Source organism: Myotis lucifugus, unplaced genomic scaffold (genome assembly GCF_000147115.1).
Source record: "Myotis lucifugus unplaced genomic scaffold, Myoluc2.0 scaffold_509, whole genome shotgun sequence".
Taxonomy (NCBI): Eukaryota; Metazoa; Chordata; class Mammalia; order Chiroptera; family Vespertilionidae; genus Myotis; species Myotis lucifugus.
This window is the reverse complement of record NW_005871557.1, coordinates 594,592-608,624: the sequence shown is the minus strand read 5'-3', so window position 1 is coordinate 608,624 and position 14,033 is coordinate 594,592. Positions and strand designations below refer to the sequence as shown.

Below are 14,033 nucleotides of genomic sequence, written 5' to 3'. Positions count from 1 at the left end.
ATCTATCTGTACAAAAGGCTAATATGCAAAGTGTCCCCTCGGGAGTTTGACGGGGAGACTGGCAGTTCAATGGCTCCCTATGACATGCGCTGACCAATGGGGCGCGATGTGGAACATGGCAGGCGAGCAGAAGCAGGGCACTGAGGGAATGAGGGAAGGAGGAGGTGGGGAGGCCAGGTAGAGGGGAACCTGATTGGCCGTGATCACCGGCCAGGCTAGGGACCCTACCGATACATGAATTTTGTGCACAGGGACTCTAGTGTTTAAATTAAGGTTAGAAATCTTAGTGTTTTCCTGTTTTTATTTTTGCACATGTGACCAGCAGGGGGCACTGTGGAACTGCCCTGAGGTTCATGCAAGCTGCACAGTGAGGACCATTTACTGACAGGAGCCCCATGGCCATGCTCTGTGCTCCCTGAAGGGAAAGCAGCAGCCGAGTCCTCTGAGCAGGGACCCTAGTGTGGTCTCAGCAGGTGTTTCCTCCCAGGGCCCCCAAGGGTGAGCCCACCTCCATGCCCCTCAGTCTAGGGTGGGAGCTGAGTTCAGCCCCAGGGCCCAAGGAGGGGCTGGGCAGTCCCTGGAGGGACCCCCATTTGCATGGCAGCCCCTCCTCTGGCAGAGGGTGGGGGAGAAAAGGAGGCCTGGGCAGCCCAGCCCCACTGTGGGCTCAGGGCTGTGAGCACCATGGCCTGGACTCCTCTGCTCCTCGCGCTCCTCTCTCACTGCACAGGTAGGGACAGGCTTGGGACCAGGCTTCTTCCCTTCCTGCTCAGTCTCCTGGGAAAGGTCCCCTGGTCCCTGCCCATCACTGACAAGTGTCTGTGTCTGCAGGGTCCCTCTCCCAGCCTGTGCTGACTCAGCCGCCCTCCCTCTCTGCATCTCTGGGAGCCACAGCCAGACTCACCTGCACCCTGAGCAGTGGCTTCAATGTTGGCGACTATGGAATGGTTTGGTACCAGCAGAAGCCAGCGAGCCCTCCCCGGTACCTGCTGTCCTACAAATCGGACTCAGACAAGTACCAGGGCTCGGGCGTGCCCAGCCGCTTCTCCGGATCCAAAGACGCCTCAGCTAACTCGGCTGTTCTGCACATCGCTGGGCTGCAGCCCGAGGACGAGGCTGACTATCACTGTGACACATGGGACGGCAACGCCAAGACTCCCACAGTGGTCCAGACCCACAGGGAAGGGGGACAAAAACCTCCTCTGCTCCCTGGGCCTGGCCTTGTCCCCCTGCTGGAGGCTCTGAGCAAGTGCAGCTCAGCGGGGACTTGTGCTGTCAGATCCCCACCCGGCACCTGACTGTGGGTGGACAGTCCTTTTGACAATGTCACACCTTTGTCCTCACCTTTCAGGTTGACGTATTGTTCTCATGTCCTTGCTGTGTTCATGTTTTCAGAGACAAAAACTCCTTCCTGGGAGATCACAATGTCCCATGGGAGACACTGAGGAGGTCAAATCAGGGTGATTCAGGCCAAGCTCAGCGCCGGGTGCAGCAGGGACTGATACAGGAGTCAGGTCTGAGCCCTGAAATCGGAATTTCATGATACAAACCCACACGCAGCAAGAACCTGTTGTCTACACATGAGCAGTGAACCCTCAAAATGCAAAGATAACAGCAGCGCTGCCACCTGGGCCGCTGCCGGCTGGAGCAGAGGCCGCCCACTGGGAGGGAGTCCCCCTCAGACAGCACCGGCCGGGCGGTAATGGTTCTGCGGCCCAGGTTCTGTCCCCACCCAGGGCCACGGGACTTGGGGCACAGGGATATGGTCCCCTCTTGTCTTTGTGCTTTTTCACGACTCAGACGCCAAATCATTGACAGAAACGCCTGGAGCCACTGGGCCTTGGCTGCTGCCCCTAGGGCCTGAGGGGACACGTTCTGTCCTGCGGACGCTGGACACCAGGGGCAGCGACTGTGGCTGTGCCGCCCAGAGACAGGCCTGGAGCCGTCACCGCTGTGTCCTGGGAGCTCTGCCTGCGGCATGAGCTTCTGTTCCTGGGACAGATGGAAGCTCCTAGAAACTCCTCATGGGGGTCACTGGGCAGCGACTGGGGATTTCCAACCATAAGAACCCGACCACAGGGCACAGCTCCCAACTCACCACTGAAATGTAAAGTGATGTTAGAAAACGTCTATTCACACCTTTCAACCCGGAGCAGAAGGCGTTCCGTTACCAATGCTTTTCCATCAATTCCTCCGCCCACAGTTTCCACCAATATGCACCATCCTAGAATTTTTAAATCTGCCTTATTGTGACCTTCACAGGTAATAACATACATGCATGTGAAGCTGGCTGAGTGCTGACTAATATAGTGTAAAGTTTTAAACAAGCCTGATCACAGCAATTAGAAAACGTCAACATTTTTTTGACAAGCAGGTCCCCCATGTTCCCCTTTCCTCTCAGATAAATGCCAACGTCTGACTGTGCGTTGAGAACAGATCCCAGGAGTGACCACAGCCCACGGCTCATGGAGAACGATGGTGTCAGGAGGAGGAAATATGGACAGAAAATAACAGTGACCCTGACCCCGGACGAGGACAGCCCACGAGGGCTTCCTCCCCCCCTGCCCAGCCCTGGGGAAGGGCCCCTTTCTCCTCGGGGCCCTGGGTCCACGGGAAGGAGGCCTCCCGCCACCAGGAGTGAATCCCACACAAGACCGAACTGAGTCCCTCACAGAAGGGGACGCGCCCCCACGGGGCTGTGCCTGCTCTGGCCCTGACCTGAGCCCTGACCCTGGTCTAAGAGTTGGTGCAGGAGCCGCCACTTGAGTCCTGACCACGGACCAGCCCTGGGGGATGTGGTCAGACTCCCCCTGAGGACCCCGAGTAGAGACTGAAGGTGCCCCGAGGTGAGGGGAGGCCATAGAGGGGACCCTGGCCTGGCCCTGGGGCAGGGGCCGTGGACAGAGCAGTGGGAAGGCAGAGGTGGCCTCTCATGGGTTCTGGCCCCCATGTCACTCAATGGTGTGTCTGGGCCTGGACACAAGAGGGCGCTGGGGGTTTGCTCCTGAGGATCTGGGTGCTCAGAGCTGGGACCAGCCCCTGACAAAGCCCAGGACCCTCTGCTCAGGACTGTCAGCTGTGACTTCCCCAAACCTGGGCCCACACAGCCCCTCCCCCGCCCACACCAATGGCCATCCTCAGGCAGAGGGCCCTGCCCAGGGCCCAGGGAGGGATCAGAGAGATGGGGTCTCATTTGCATAACAGGACCCTCCCTCCCGCAGACTATGAAGAGGGGAAGGGAGAGGTGTGGGGAGCTCTGCTTCAGCTGTGGGGCCTCAGGAGCAGGACTCAGGGATGACCTCCACCATTGCCTGGGCCCCTCTCCTCCTCACCCTCCTGGCTCACTGCACAGGTGACTGGATAAGGGGACGGGGAAGGGGCCTTGGGAAGACACCTGGGCCCTGCTTCCTCCTCTTGTCTCTAGACCCAGACTCACCATCTCTGTGTCTCCCCCTCTTGCAGGATCCTGGGCTGAGCCTGTGCTGACTCAGCCATCCTCAGTGTCGGGGTCCCCCGGCGAGAGGGTCACCATCTCCTGCACTGGAAGCAGCACCAACGTTGGGGTTGGTGACTATGTGTCCTGGTACCAACAGCTCCCAGGAAAGGCCCCCAAACCCCTCATCTATGAGAGTAGCAAACGACCCACAGGGATTCCGGACCGATTCTCTGGCTCCAGGTCTGGCAGCTCAGCCTCCCTGACCATCACGGGGCTGCAGGCTGAGGACGAGGCCGTCTATTACTGCTTATCACCCGACAGCAGTATCAGCGGTCCCACAGTGCTCCAGGCCTGTGGGGAAGTGAGACAAAAACCCCTCTGGTCTGGGAGGAGGTGAGCTCTCCAGCAGCTGCCTGTTCAGCTCAGCCTGTGACCTGTGGCTTCTGCTTATTCCCTCGCTGACGCCCTGGGCCAGTGATGGCGAACCTTTTGAGCTCGGTGTGTCAGCATTTTGAAAAACCCTAACTTAACTCTGGTGCCGTGTCACATATACAATTTTTTTTAGATTTGCAACCATAGTAAAACAAAGACTTATATTTTTGATATTTATTTTATATATTTAAATGCCATTTAACAAACAAAAATCAACCAAAAATATGAGTTCCAGTGTTACCTCTGACAGGCGTGTCATAGGTTCGCCATCACTGCCCTGGGCCCAGGTTCATCCGGGGACCCTGCCTGGGGGTGAACGGTCCTCCCTCCCCTCCGGCCTCCATGTCACTCAGAGCAGCGCTTTCCCAGGCTCAGGGTCCTGGAGGAAGGGAAGGCCTTTCCCCACCTGCTGGGCCCGTTCCCTCCCCCTGGGCTGCACTCACTGGGCCTGTGAGGCTGAGATGAGTGACAGCTGGTTGGGCCCCGCCCCTGCCTGGGGTTCAGCACTGTGTGCTGTGCTGGAAGGACCCCTGGCCCTGTTCCATCCCATCAGGATTTACTCCCTTTAAGCCGTGTGACTGGTTTCCATTTGCTCTGTCATTGTAAGCACAAAAATCGGCAATTCACAGCTGTCACTATAGCAGATTGGGGGGTGCCATGGTGGGTGCTGAAGGGGGAGGTCCCAGTGGGTGAAGGGGTCCAGGAGGAGACACTTCTGGCTGTGACTACCTGGCTCTGGGAGTGTGGACAGCATGGGGACCCGGCAGGGGGCGCTGTCACACTGTGTCTGTGAAAGCAGCTGAGAGACTGGATCTTAACTGTTCTCAGCACAAGAAATAGCAGAACTTGTAGCCACATCTCATGGCTGAGGTCAAGGAGACGTATTCTGGGATGGTTTTGCAGTTTACACCTCACAGAGTCATTATGTCGTACACCTGACACTAATGAATGTCAATTACATCTCAATTAAAAAATAAATTAAAATAAATCTGAATCTTCTGTCCACGGAAAAACCAGCAGGTGGAAGTCTGTAGTAGCTTTATTACCTCCCTCGCCCACCCAGACTGAGAGCAGCCAGGTGTCGGTGCCTGGAGGTGTGTGACAGCTGTGAATGTAGGAATGTCCTCCAATAAGTGGTTGGGATGATTTAAAAAGGGGATGTGACCCGGCCAGCATGGCTCAGTGGTTGAGCATTGACCTTGAACCAGGAGGTCACGGTTCAATTCCTGGTCAGGCAGGATGCATGTCTGGGTTTTGGGCTCCATCACCAGTGAGGTGTGTGCAAGAGGCAGCTAATCCATGATTCTCTCTCATCATTGATCTTTCTATCTCTCCCTCTCCTTCTCCCTCTCCCGCTCCCTCTCCCTTCCTCTATGAAATCAATAAACATATATCTTTAAAAAAGAAGTAAGGCTGGTTTGGAGGTTTTTAATACCTAGATCTTCCAAGGACATGAAGCACCTTCTTCCCTGCTGGTTAGGTTTCCTCTTACCTCAGACCCCGCCCCCCCCATCTCCTGTGAATGATTTAATTCCCCTCCAGCCTCCAGTGGTTTCAGCGGAAACTGCCCGAATCTGTGGCCCAAAGGTTGGGAGGCCCATTGTCCGTGTGACCATCGGAAGCTGGGTCTCTGCTTCCTCACTTGGCCCCCAGGCTGGTCACCCTGAGACGTGAAGCTGCGGGTCTGCTGGTGACAAGGCCTCTCCAGGGCCTGTGGCAGGTGCTTCTCCTCCGGGGATGGACGGAAGCTCCTAGAACCTCCTCGTGGGGGTCACTGCCCAGCGACTCGGGATTTTCAACTGTTAGGACCAGACCACAGGGCACAGCTCCCATCTCACGACTGAAATGTAAAGTGATGTTAGAAAACGTCAATTCACACCTTTTCAACCCAGAGCAGAATGCACTGCGTTTCCAATGCTTTTCCATCAATTCCTCTAACAACAATTTCCACCAATATGCATCATTGTAGAATTTTTAAATCAGCCTCATTTTGACTTTCACATATAAAACATACATGCATTTCAAGCTGGCAGAGCGGTGACTAATATATAAAGTTATTAAATGAAGCCCTATCACAGCAATTAGAAATTTTAACCACATTTTTGCTTAGCCCGTCCTGCATGTCCCCCTTTCCTCTCAGATAAATGCCAACGTCTGACTGTGCGTTGAGAACAGATCCCAGGAGTGACCACAGCCCACGGCTCATGGAGAGCGATGGTGTCAGGAGGAGGAAATATAGACAGAAAATAACAGTGACCCCTGACCCCGGACGAGGACAGCCCACGAGGGCTTCCTCCCCCCCCTGCCCAGCCCTGGGGAAGGGCCCCTTTCTCCTCTGGGTCCTGGGTCCAAGGGAAGGAGGCCTCCCGCCACCAGGAGTGAATCCCCCACAAGACAGAACCGAGTCCCGCACAGAAGGGGACGCGCCCCCACGGGGCTGTCCCTGCTCTGGCCCTGACCTGAGCCCTGACCCTGGTCTAAGAGTTGGTGCAGGAGCTGCCACTTGAGTCCTGACCACGGACCAGCCCAGGGAGCTGTGGTCAGACTCCCCCTGAGGACGCTGAGTGGAGACTGAAGGTGCCCCGAGGTGAGGGGAGGCCATAGAGGGGACCCTGGCCTGACCCTGGGGCAGGAGCAGTGGACAGAGAAGTGGGAAGGCAGAGGTGGCCTCTCATGGGTTCTGGTCCCCATGTCACTCAATGGTGTGTCTGGGCCTGGACACTAGAGGGCACTGTGGGTTTGCTCCTGAGGGATCTGGGTGCTCAGAGCTGGGACCAGCCCCTGACAAAGCCCAGGACCATCTGCTCAGGGCTGTCAGCTGGGACTTCCCCAAACCTGGGCCCCACACAGCCCCTCCCCCGCCCACACCAATGGCCATCCTCAGGCAGAGGGCCCTGCCCAGGGCCCAGGGAGAGATCAGATAGATGGGGTCTTATTTGCATAACAGGACCCTCCCTCCCACAGACTATGAAGAGGGGAAGGGAGAGGTGTGGGGAGCTCTGCTTCAGCTGTGGGGCCTCAGGAGCAGGACTCAGGGATGACCTCCACCATGGCCTGGGCCCCTCTCCTCCTCACCCTCCTGGCTCACTGCACAGGTGACTGGATGAGGGGATGGGGAAGGGGCCTTGGGAAGACACATGGGCCCTGCTTCCTCCTCTTGTCTCTAGACCCAGACTCACCATCTCTGTGTCTCCCCCTCTTGCAGGATCCTGGGCCCAGTCTGTGCTGACTCAGCCATCCTCAGTGTCGGGGTCCCCGGGCGAGAGGGTCACCATCTCCTGCACTGGAAGCAGCACCAACGTTGGGTATGGTGACTATGTGTCCTGGTACCAGCAGCTCCCAGGAAAGGCCCCCAAACTCCTCATCTATCAGAGTAGCAAACGACCCACAGGGATTCCGGACAGATTCTCTGGCTCCAGGTCTGGCAGCTCAGCCTCCCTGACCATCACGGGGCTGCAGGCTGAGGACGAGGCCCACTATTACTGCTCATCACCAGACAGCAGTATCGACGGTCCCACAGTGCTCCAGGCCTGTGGGGAAGTGAGACAAAAACCCCTCAGGACTGCAAGGGGGTGAGCTCTCCAGCAGCTGCCTGCTCAGCTCAGCCTGTGATCTGTGGCTTCTGCTTATTCCCTCGCTGACGCCCTGGGTCAGTGATGGCGAACCTTTTGAGCTCAGCGTGTCAGCATTTTGAAAAACCCTAACTTAACTCTGGTGCCGAGTCACATATAGAAATTTTTTGATATTTGCAACCATAGTAAAACAAAAACTTGTATTTTTGATGTTTATTTTATATATTTAAATGCCATTTAACAAAGAAAAATCAACCAAAAAAATGAGTTCGCGTGTCACCTCTGACAGGTGGGTGCTGAAGGGGGTGGTCCCAGTGGGTGAAGGGGTCCAGGAGGAGACACTTCCTGCTGTGACTTCCTGGCTCTGGGAGTGTGGACAGCATGGGGACCCGGCAGGGGCGCTGTCACACTGTGTCTGTGAAAGCAGCTGAGAGACTGGATCTTAACTGTTCTCAGCACAAGAAATAGGAAAATTTGTAGCCACGTCTGATGGCAGAGGTCAAGGAGACGTATTCTGGGATGGTTCTGCAGTTTACACCTCACAGAGTCATTAGGTATGTCGTACACCTAACCCTAATCAATGTCAATTACATCTCAATTACAAACAAATTAAAATAAATCAGAATCTTCTGTTTCCCAAAAACCAGCAGGTGGAAGTCTATAGCAGCTTTATTAACGCCCTAAACCAGCGGTTCTCAACCTTTTCTGCACATTAGAACCACCTGAGAATCTTGTTAAAATCCTGATTTCTGGTTCTCATCCTCCAGAAATTCTGTTTCTTTGTTATGGGGCGGGGTCACAACAGGCAGGTGCTTCTCCTCCGGGGACGGACAGAAGCTCCTAGAACCTCCTCGTAGGGGTCACGGTGCAGCGACTAAGGGTTTTCAACCATCAGGACCCGATCACCGTGATTTTAAGCACAAAAATGGGCAATTCACAACTCGCACACTGTAACCTATTGGGGGTTCCAGAGGTACAGCTCCCAACGCACGAATGAGATGTAAAGTGATGTTAGAAAAATGTGTACTCACACCTTTTCATTCCAGAGCAGAAGGCATTGCATTTCCAATCCTTTTCCATCAATACTTCTACCCACAATTTTAATCAATATGCATCATCCTTGAATTTTACGATCAGCCTTATTGTGACTTTTACATATAATAACATACATGCATTTAAAACATTTATTCATTTCACAGAGGAAGGGACAGGGAGAGAGAGAAAAACATGAATGATGAGAGAATAATGGACCGGCTGCCTCCTGTGTACCCCCTACTGGGGAGGGATTCCCAAACCTGGGCATGTGCCCTGACTGGGAATCAGACCCTGACTCCTGATACATAGGTTGATGCTCAACCACTGAGCCACACCGGCCGGGCCAGACATGCATGTGAAGCTGGCTGAGTGGTGACTAATATATAAAGTTATTAAATGAAGCCCTAGCACAGTAATTAGAAATCTTAACCACAGTTTTGCTCAGCGCGTCCTGCATGTTCCCCTTTTCCTCTCAGATAAATGCCAACGTCTGACTGTGCGTTGAGAACAGATCCCAGGAGTGACCACAGCCCACGGCTCATGGAGAACGATGGTGTCAGGAGGAGGAAATATGGACAGAAAATAACAGTGACCCTGACCCCGGAGTAGGACAGCCCACGAGGGCTTCCTCCCCCCCCTGCCCAGCCTGGGGAAGGGCCCCTTTCTCCTCGGGGCCCTGGGTCCACGGGAAGGAGGCCTCCCGCCACCAGGAGTGAATCCCACACAAGACAGAACCCGAGTCCCGCACAGAAGGGGACGCGCCCCCACGGGGCTGTGCCTGCTCTGGCCCTGACCTGAGCCCTGACCCTGGTCTAAGAGTTGGTGCAGGAGCCGCCACTTGACTCCTGACCACGGACCAGCCCAGGGAGCTGTGGTCAGACTCCCCCTGAGGACGCCGAGTAGAGACTGAAGGTGCCCCGAGGTGAGGGGAGGCCATAGAGGGGACCCTGGCCTGGCTCTAGGGCAGGGGCAGTGGACAGAGCAGTGGGAAGGCAGAGGTGGTCTCTCATGGGTTCTGGCCCCCATGTCACTCAATGGTGTGTCTGGGCCTGGACACTAGAGGGCGCTGGGGGTTTGCTCCTGAGGATCTGGGTGCTCATAGCTGGGACCAGCCCCTGACAAAGGCCAGGACCATCTGCTCAGGGCTGTCAGCTGGGACTTCCCCAAACCTGGGCCCACACAGCCCCTCCCCCACCCACACCAATGGCCATCCTCAGGCAGAGGGCCCTGCCCAGGGCCCAGGGAGGGATCAGATAGATGGGGTCTCATTTGCATAACAGGACCCTCCCTCCTGCAGACTATGAAGAGGGGAAGGGAGAGGTGTGGGGAGCTCTGCTTCAGCTGTGGGGCCTCAGGAGCAGGACTCAGGGATGACCTCCACCATGGCCTGGGCCCCTCTCCTCCTCACCCTCCTGGCTCACTGCACAGGTGACTGGATGAGGGGACGGGGAAGGGGCCTTGGGAAGACACATGGGCCCTGCTTCCTCCTCTTGTCTCTAGACCCAGACTCACCATCTCTGTGTCTCTCCCTCTTGCAGGATCCTGGGCCCAGTCTGTGCTGACTCAGCCATCCTCAGTGTCGGGGTCCCCGGGCGAGAGGGTCACCATCTCCTGCACTGGAAGCAGCTCCAACATTGGGCGTGGTGACTATGTGTCCTGGTACCAGCAGCTCCCAGGAAAGGCCCCCAAACTCCTCATCTATGAGAGTAGCAAACGACCCACAGGGATTCCGGACCGATTCTCTGGCTCCAGGTCTGGCAGCTCAGCCTCCCTGACCATCACGGGGCTGCAGGCTGAGTACGAGGCCGACTATTATTGCGAGTCCTATGACAGCAGTATCTATAGTTCCACAGTGCTGCAGGCCTGTGGGGAAGTGAGACAAAAACCCCTCTGGTCTGCGAGGGGGTGAGCTCCCCAGCAGCTGCCTGCTCAGCTCAGCCTGTGACCTGTGGCTTCTGCTTATTCCATCACTGATGCCCTGGGCCCGGGTTCATCCGGGACCCTGCCTGGGGGTGAAGGGTCCTCCCTCCCCTCCGGCCTCCATGTCACTCAGAGCAGCGCTTTCCAAGGCTCAGGGTCTTGGAGGAAGGGAAGGCCTCTCCCACCCACAGGCCCCGTTCCCTCCCCCTGGGCTGCACTCACTGGGCCTGTGAGGCTGAGATGAGTGACAGCTGGCTGGGCCCCGCTCCTGCCTGGGGCTCAGCACTGTGTGCTGTGCTGGAAGGACCCCTGGCCCTGTTCGCATCCCATCAGGATTCACTCCCTTTAAGTCTTGTGACTGGTTTCCATTTGCTCTGTGATTTTAAGCACAAAAATCCGCAATTCACAGCTGTCACTATAGCAGATTGGGGGGTGCCATGGTGGGCGCTGAAGGGGGTGGTCCAAGTGGGTGAAGGAGTCCATGAGGAGACACTTCCTGCTGTGACTACCTGGCTCTGGGAGTGTGGATAGCATGGGGACCCGGCAGGGGGCGCTGTCACACTGTGTCTTGAAAGCAGCCAAGAGACTGGATCTTATCTGTTCTCAGCACAAGAAATAGCAGAACTTGTAGCCACGTCTGATGGCTGAGGTCAAGGACACGCATTGTGGGATGGTTCTGCAGTTTACACCTCACAGAGTCATTAGGTCGTACATCTGACACTAATTAATGTGAATTACATCTCAATTAAATAATAAATTAAAATAAATCTGAATCTTCTGTTCACAAAAAACCACCACCTGGAAGTCAATAACAGCCTTATTAACCCCGTAGTCCTGGGGTTCTCAACCTGTGGGTCGTGACCTCTTGGGGGTAGACAACCCTTTCACAGGAGTCGCCTAAGACCATCAGAGAACACATATATAATTACATATTGTTTTTGTAATTAATCACTATGCTTTAATTATATTCCATTTGTAACAATGAAAATACATCCTGCATATCAGATATTTACATTAAGATTTATAACAGTAGCAAAATTACAGTTAGGAAGTAGCACCGAAAAGAATTTTATGGTTGGGGGTCACCACAACGTGAGGAACTGTATTAAAGGGTCGTGGCATGAGGAAGGTTGAGAACCACTGATCTAGATGATCAGGGATGTCAGCTGGGACTTCCCCAAACCTGGGCCCCACACAGCCCCACCCCCGCCCACACCAATGGCCATCCTCAGGCAGAGGACCCTGCCCAGGGCCCAGGGAAGGATCAGATAGATGGGGTCTCATTTGCATAACAGGACCCTCCCTCCCGCAGACTATGAAGAGGGGAAGGGAGAGGTGTGGGGAGCTCTGCTTCAGCTGTGGGGCCTCAGGAGCAGGACTCAGGGATGACCTCCACCATGGCCTGGGCCCCTCTCCTCCTCACCCTCCTGGCTCACTGCACAGGTGACTGGATGAGGGGACGGGGAAGGGGCCTTGGGAAGACACATGGGCCCTGCTTCCTCCTCTTGTCTCTAGACCCAGACTCACCATCTCTGTGTCTCCCCCTCTTTCAGGATCCTGGGCCCAGTCTGTGCTGACTCAGCCATCCTCAGTGTCCGGGTCCCCGGGCCAGAGGGTCACCATCTCCTGCACTGGAAGCAGCTCCAACATTGGGGATAACTATGTGAACTGGTACCAGCAGCTCCCAGGAAAGGCCCCCAAACTCATTATATATCTTGATAGCATTACAGAATCAGGGGTCCCAGATCGATTCTCTGGCTCCAAGTCTGGAAACTCAGGCACCCTGACCATCACGGGGCTGCAGGCTGAGGACGAGGCCGACTATTACTGCTCAGCATGGGACGACAGTCTCAATGCTCCCACAGTGCTCCAGGCCTGTGGGGAAGTGAGACAAAAACCCCTCTGGTCTGTGAGGGGGTGAGCCCCCCAGCAGCTGCCTGTTCAGCTCAGCCTGTGACCTGTGGCTTCTGCTTATTCACTCGCTGACGGCCTGGGCCCAGGTTCATACGGGGACCCTGCCTGGGGGTGAAGGGTCCTCCCTCCCCTCCGGCCTCCAGGTCACTCAGAGCAGCACTTTCCCAGGCTCAGGGTCCTGGAGGAAGGGAAGGCCTCTCCCCACCCGCGGGGCCCCGTTCCCTCCCCCTGGGCTGCACTCACTGGGCCTGTGAGGCTGAGATGAGTGACAGCTGGTGGACCCCGCCGCTGCCTGGGGCTCAGCACTGTGTGCTATGCTGGAAGGACCCCTGGCCCTGTTCCATCCCATCAGGATTTACTCCCTTTAAGCGGTGCTACTGGTTTCCATTCGCTCTGTGATTTTAAGTACAACAATCGGCCATTCACAGCTGTCACTGTAGCAGATTGGGGGGTGCCATGGTAGGCCCTGAAGGGGGTGGTCCATGTGGGTGAAGGGGTCCAGGAGGAGACACTTCCTGCTGTGACTACCTGGCTCTGGGAGTGTGGACAGCATGGGGACCCGGCAGGTGGCGCTGTCACACTGTGTCTGTGAAAGCAGCTGAGAGACTGGATCTTAACTGTCCTCAGCACAAGAAATAGCAGAACTTGTAGCCACGTCTGATGGCTGAGGTCAAGGAGACGCATTGTGGGATGGTTCTGCAGTATACACCTCACAGCGTCATTATGTCTTACACCTGACACTAATTAATGTGAATTACATCTCAATTAAAAATAAATTAAAATAAACCTGAATCTTCTGTGCACAAAAAAAAACAGGCACATGGAAGTCTGAAGTTGCTTTATTAACCCCCTCGAGTGAGAGCAGCCAGAAAGGCCTGGTGCCAGTGGGCATTGGCCGCTGTAGCTGGGAGCTGAGGGCATAATTTCTGTCCCGTGGAAGCTGGACACCAGGGGCAGTGACTGTGGCTGTGCCGCCCAGAGACAAGCCTGGAGCCGACACCGCTGTGTCCTGGGAGCTCTGCCTGCGGCAGGAGCTTCTGTTCCTGGGACGGATGGAAGCTCCTAGAAACTCCTCGTGGGGGTCTCTGGGCAGGGACTGGGGATTTCCAACCAGCAGGACCCGACCACAGGGCACAGCTCCCAACTCACAACTGAAATGTAAAGTGATGTTAGAAAACGTCTATTCACACCTTTCAACCCAGAGCAGAAGGCGTTCCGTTACCAATGCTTTTCCATCAATTCCTTCCGCCCACAGTTTCCACCAATATGCACCATCCTAGAATTTTGAAATCAGCCTTATTGTGACTTTCACAGGTAATAACATACATGCATGTGAAGCTGGCTGAGTGCTGACTAATATAGTGTAAAGTGTTAAATAAACCCAATCACAGCAATTAGAAAACATCAACATTTTTTTGACAAGCCGTTCCCGCATGTTCCCCTTTTCCTCTCAGATAAATGCCAACGTCTGACTGTGCGTTGAGAACAGATCCCAGGAGTGACCACAGCCCACGGCTCATGGAGAACGATGGTGTCAGGAGGAGGAAATATGGACAGAAAATAACAGTGACCCCTGGCCACGGACGAGGACAGCCCACGAGGCTTCCTCCCCCCCCTGCCCAGCCCTGGGGAAGGGCCCCTTTCTCCTCGGGGCCCTGGGTCCACGGGAAGGAGGCCTCCTGCCACCAGGAGTGAATCCCACACAAGACAGAACCCGAGTCCCG

At 55.5% G+C, this 14,033-nt stretch overlaps 1 protein-coding gene and 2 gene segments (V, D, J or C); all 3 read left to right on the top strand.

Annotated features, from left to right (window-relative positions):
* Positions 1–684: 684 nt before the first annotated feature.
* LOC102423040 (immunoglobulin lambda-1 light chain-like) lies at positions 685–6,026 on the top strand. Its single transcript, XM_014446152.2, has 4 exons — positions 685–730; positions 832–1,245; positions 3,502–3,797; positions 6,009–6,026. Exons 1-4 carry the CDS (start codon positions 685–687, stop codon positions 6,024–6,026), a joined length of 774 nt encoding a protein of 257 aa, XP_014301638.2.
* An 891-nt stretch (positions 6,027–6,917) lies between these two features.
* On the top strand, positions 6,918–8,969 carry LOC102422434. The segment is given in 3 exon segments: positions 6,918–6,963; positions 7,074–7,408; positions 8,952–8,969. Coding segments are annotated over 3 exon segments (399 nt in total).
* An 888-nt stretch (positions 8,970–9,857) lies between these two features.
* LOC102422135 lies at positions 9,858–13,781 on the top strand. The segment is given in 4 exon segments: positions 9,858–9,903; positions 10,014–10,348; positions 12,008–12,280; positions 13,764–13,781. Coding segments are annotated over 4 exon segments (672 nt in total).
* The last annotated feature ends 252 nt before the right edge of the window (positions 13,782–14,033 follow it).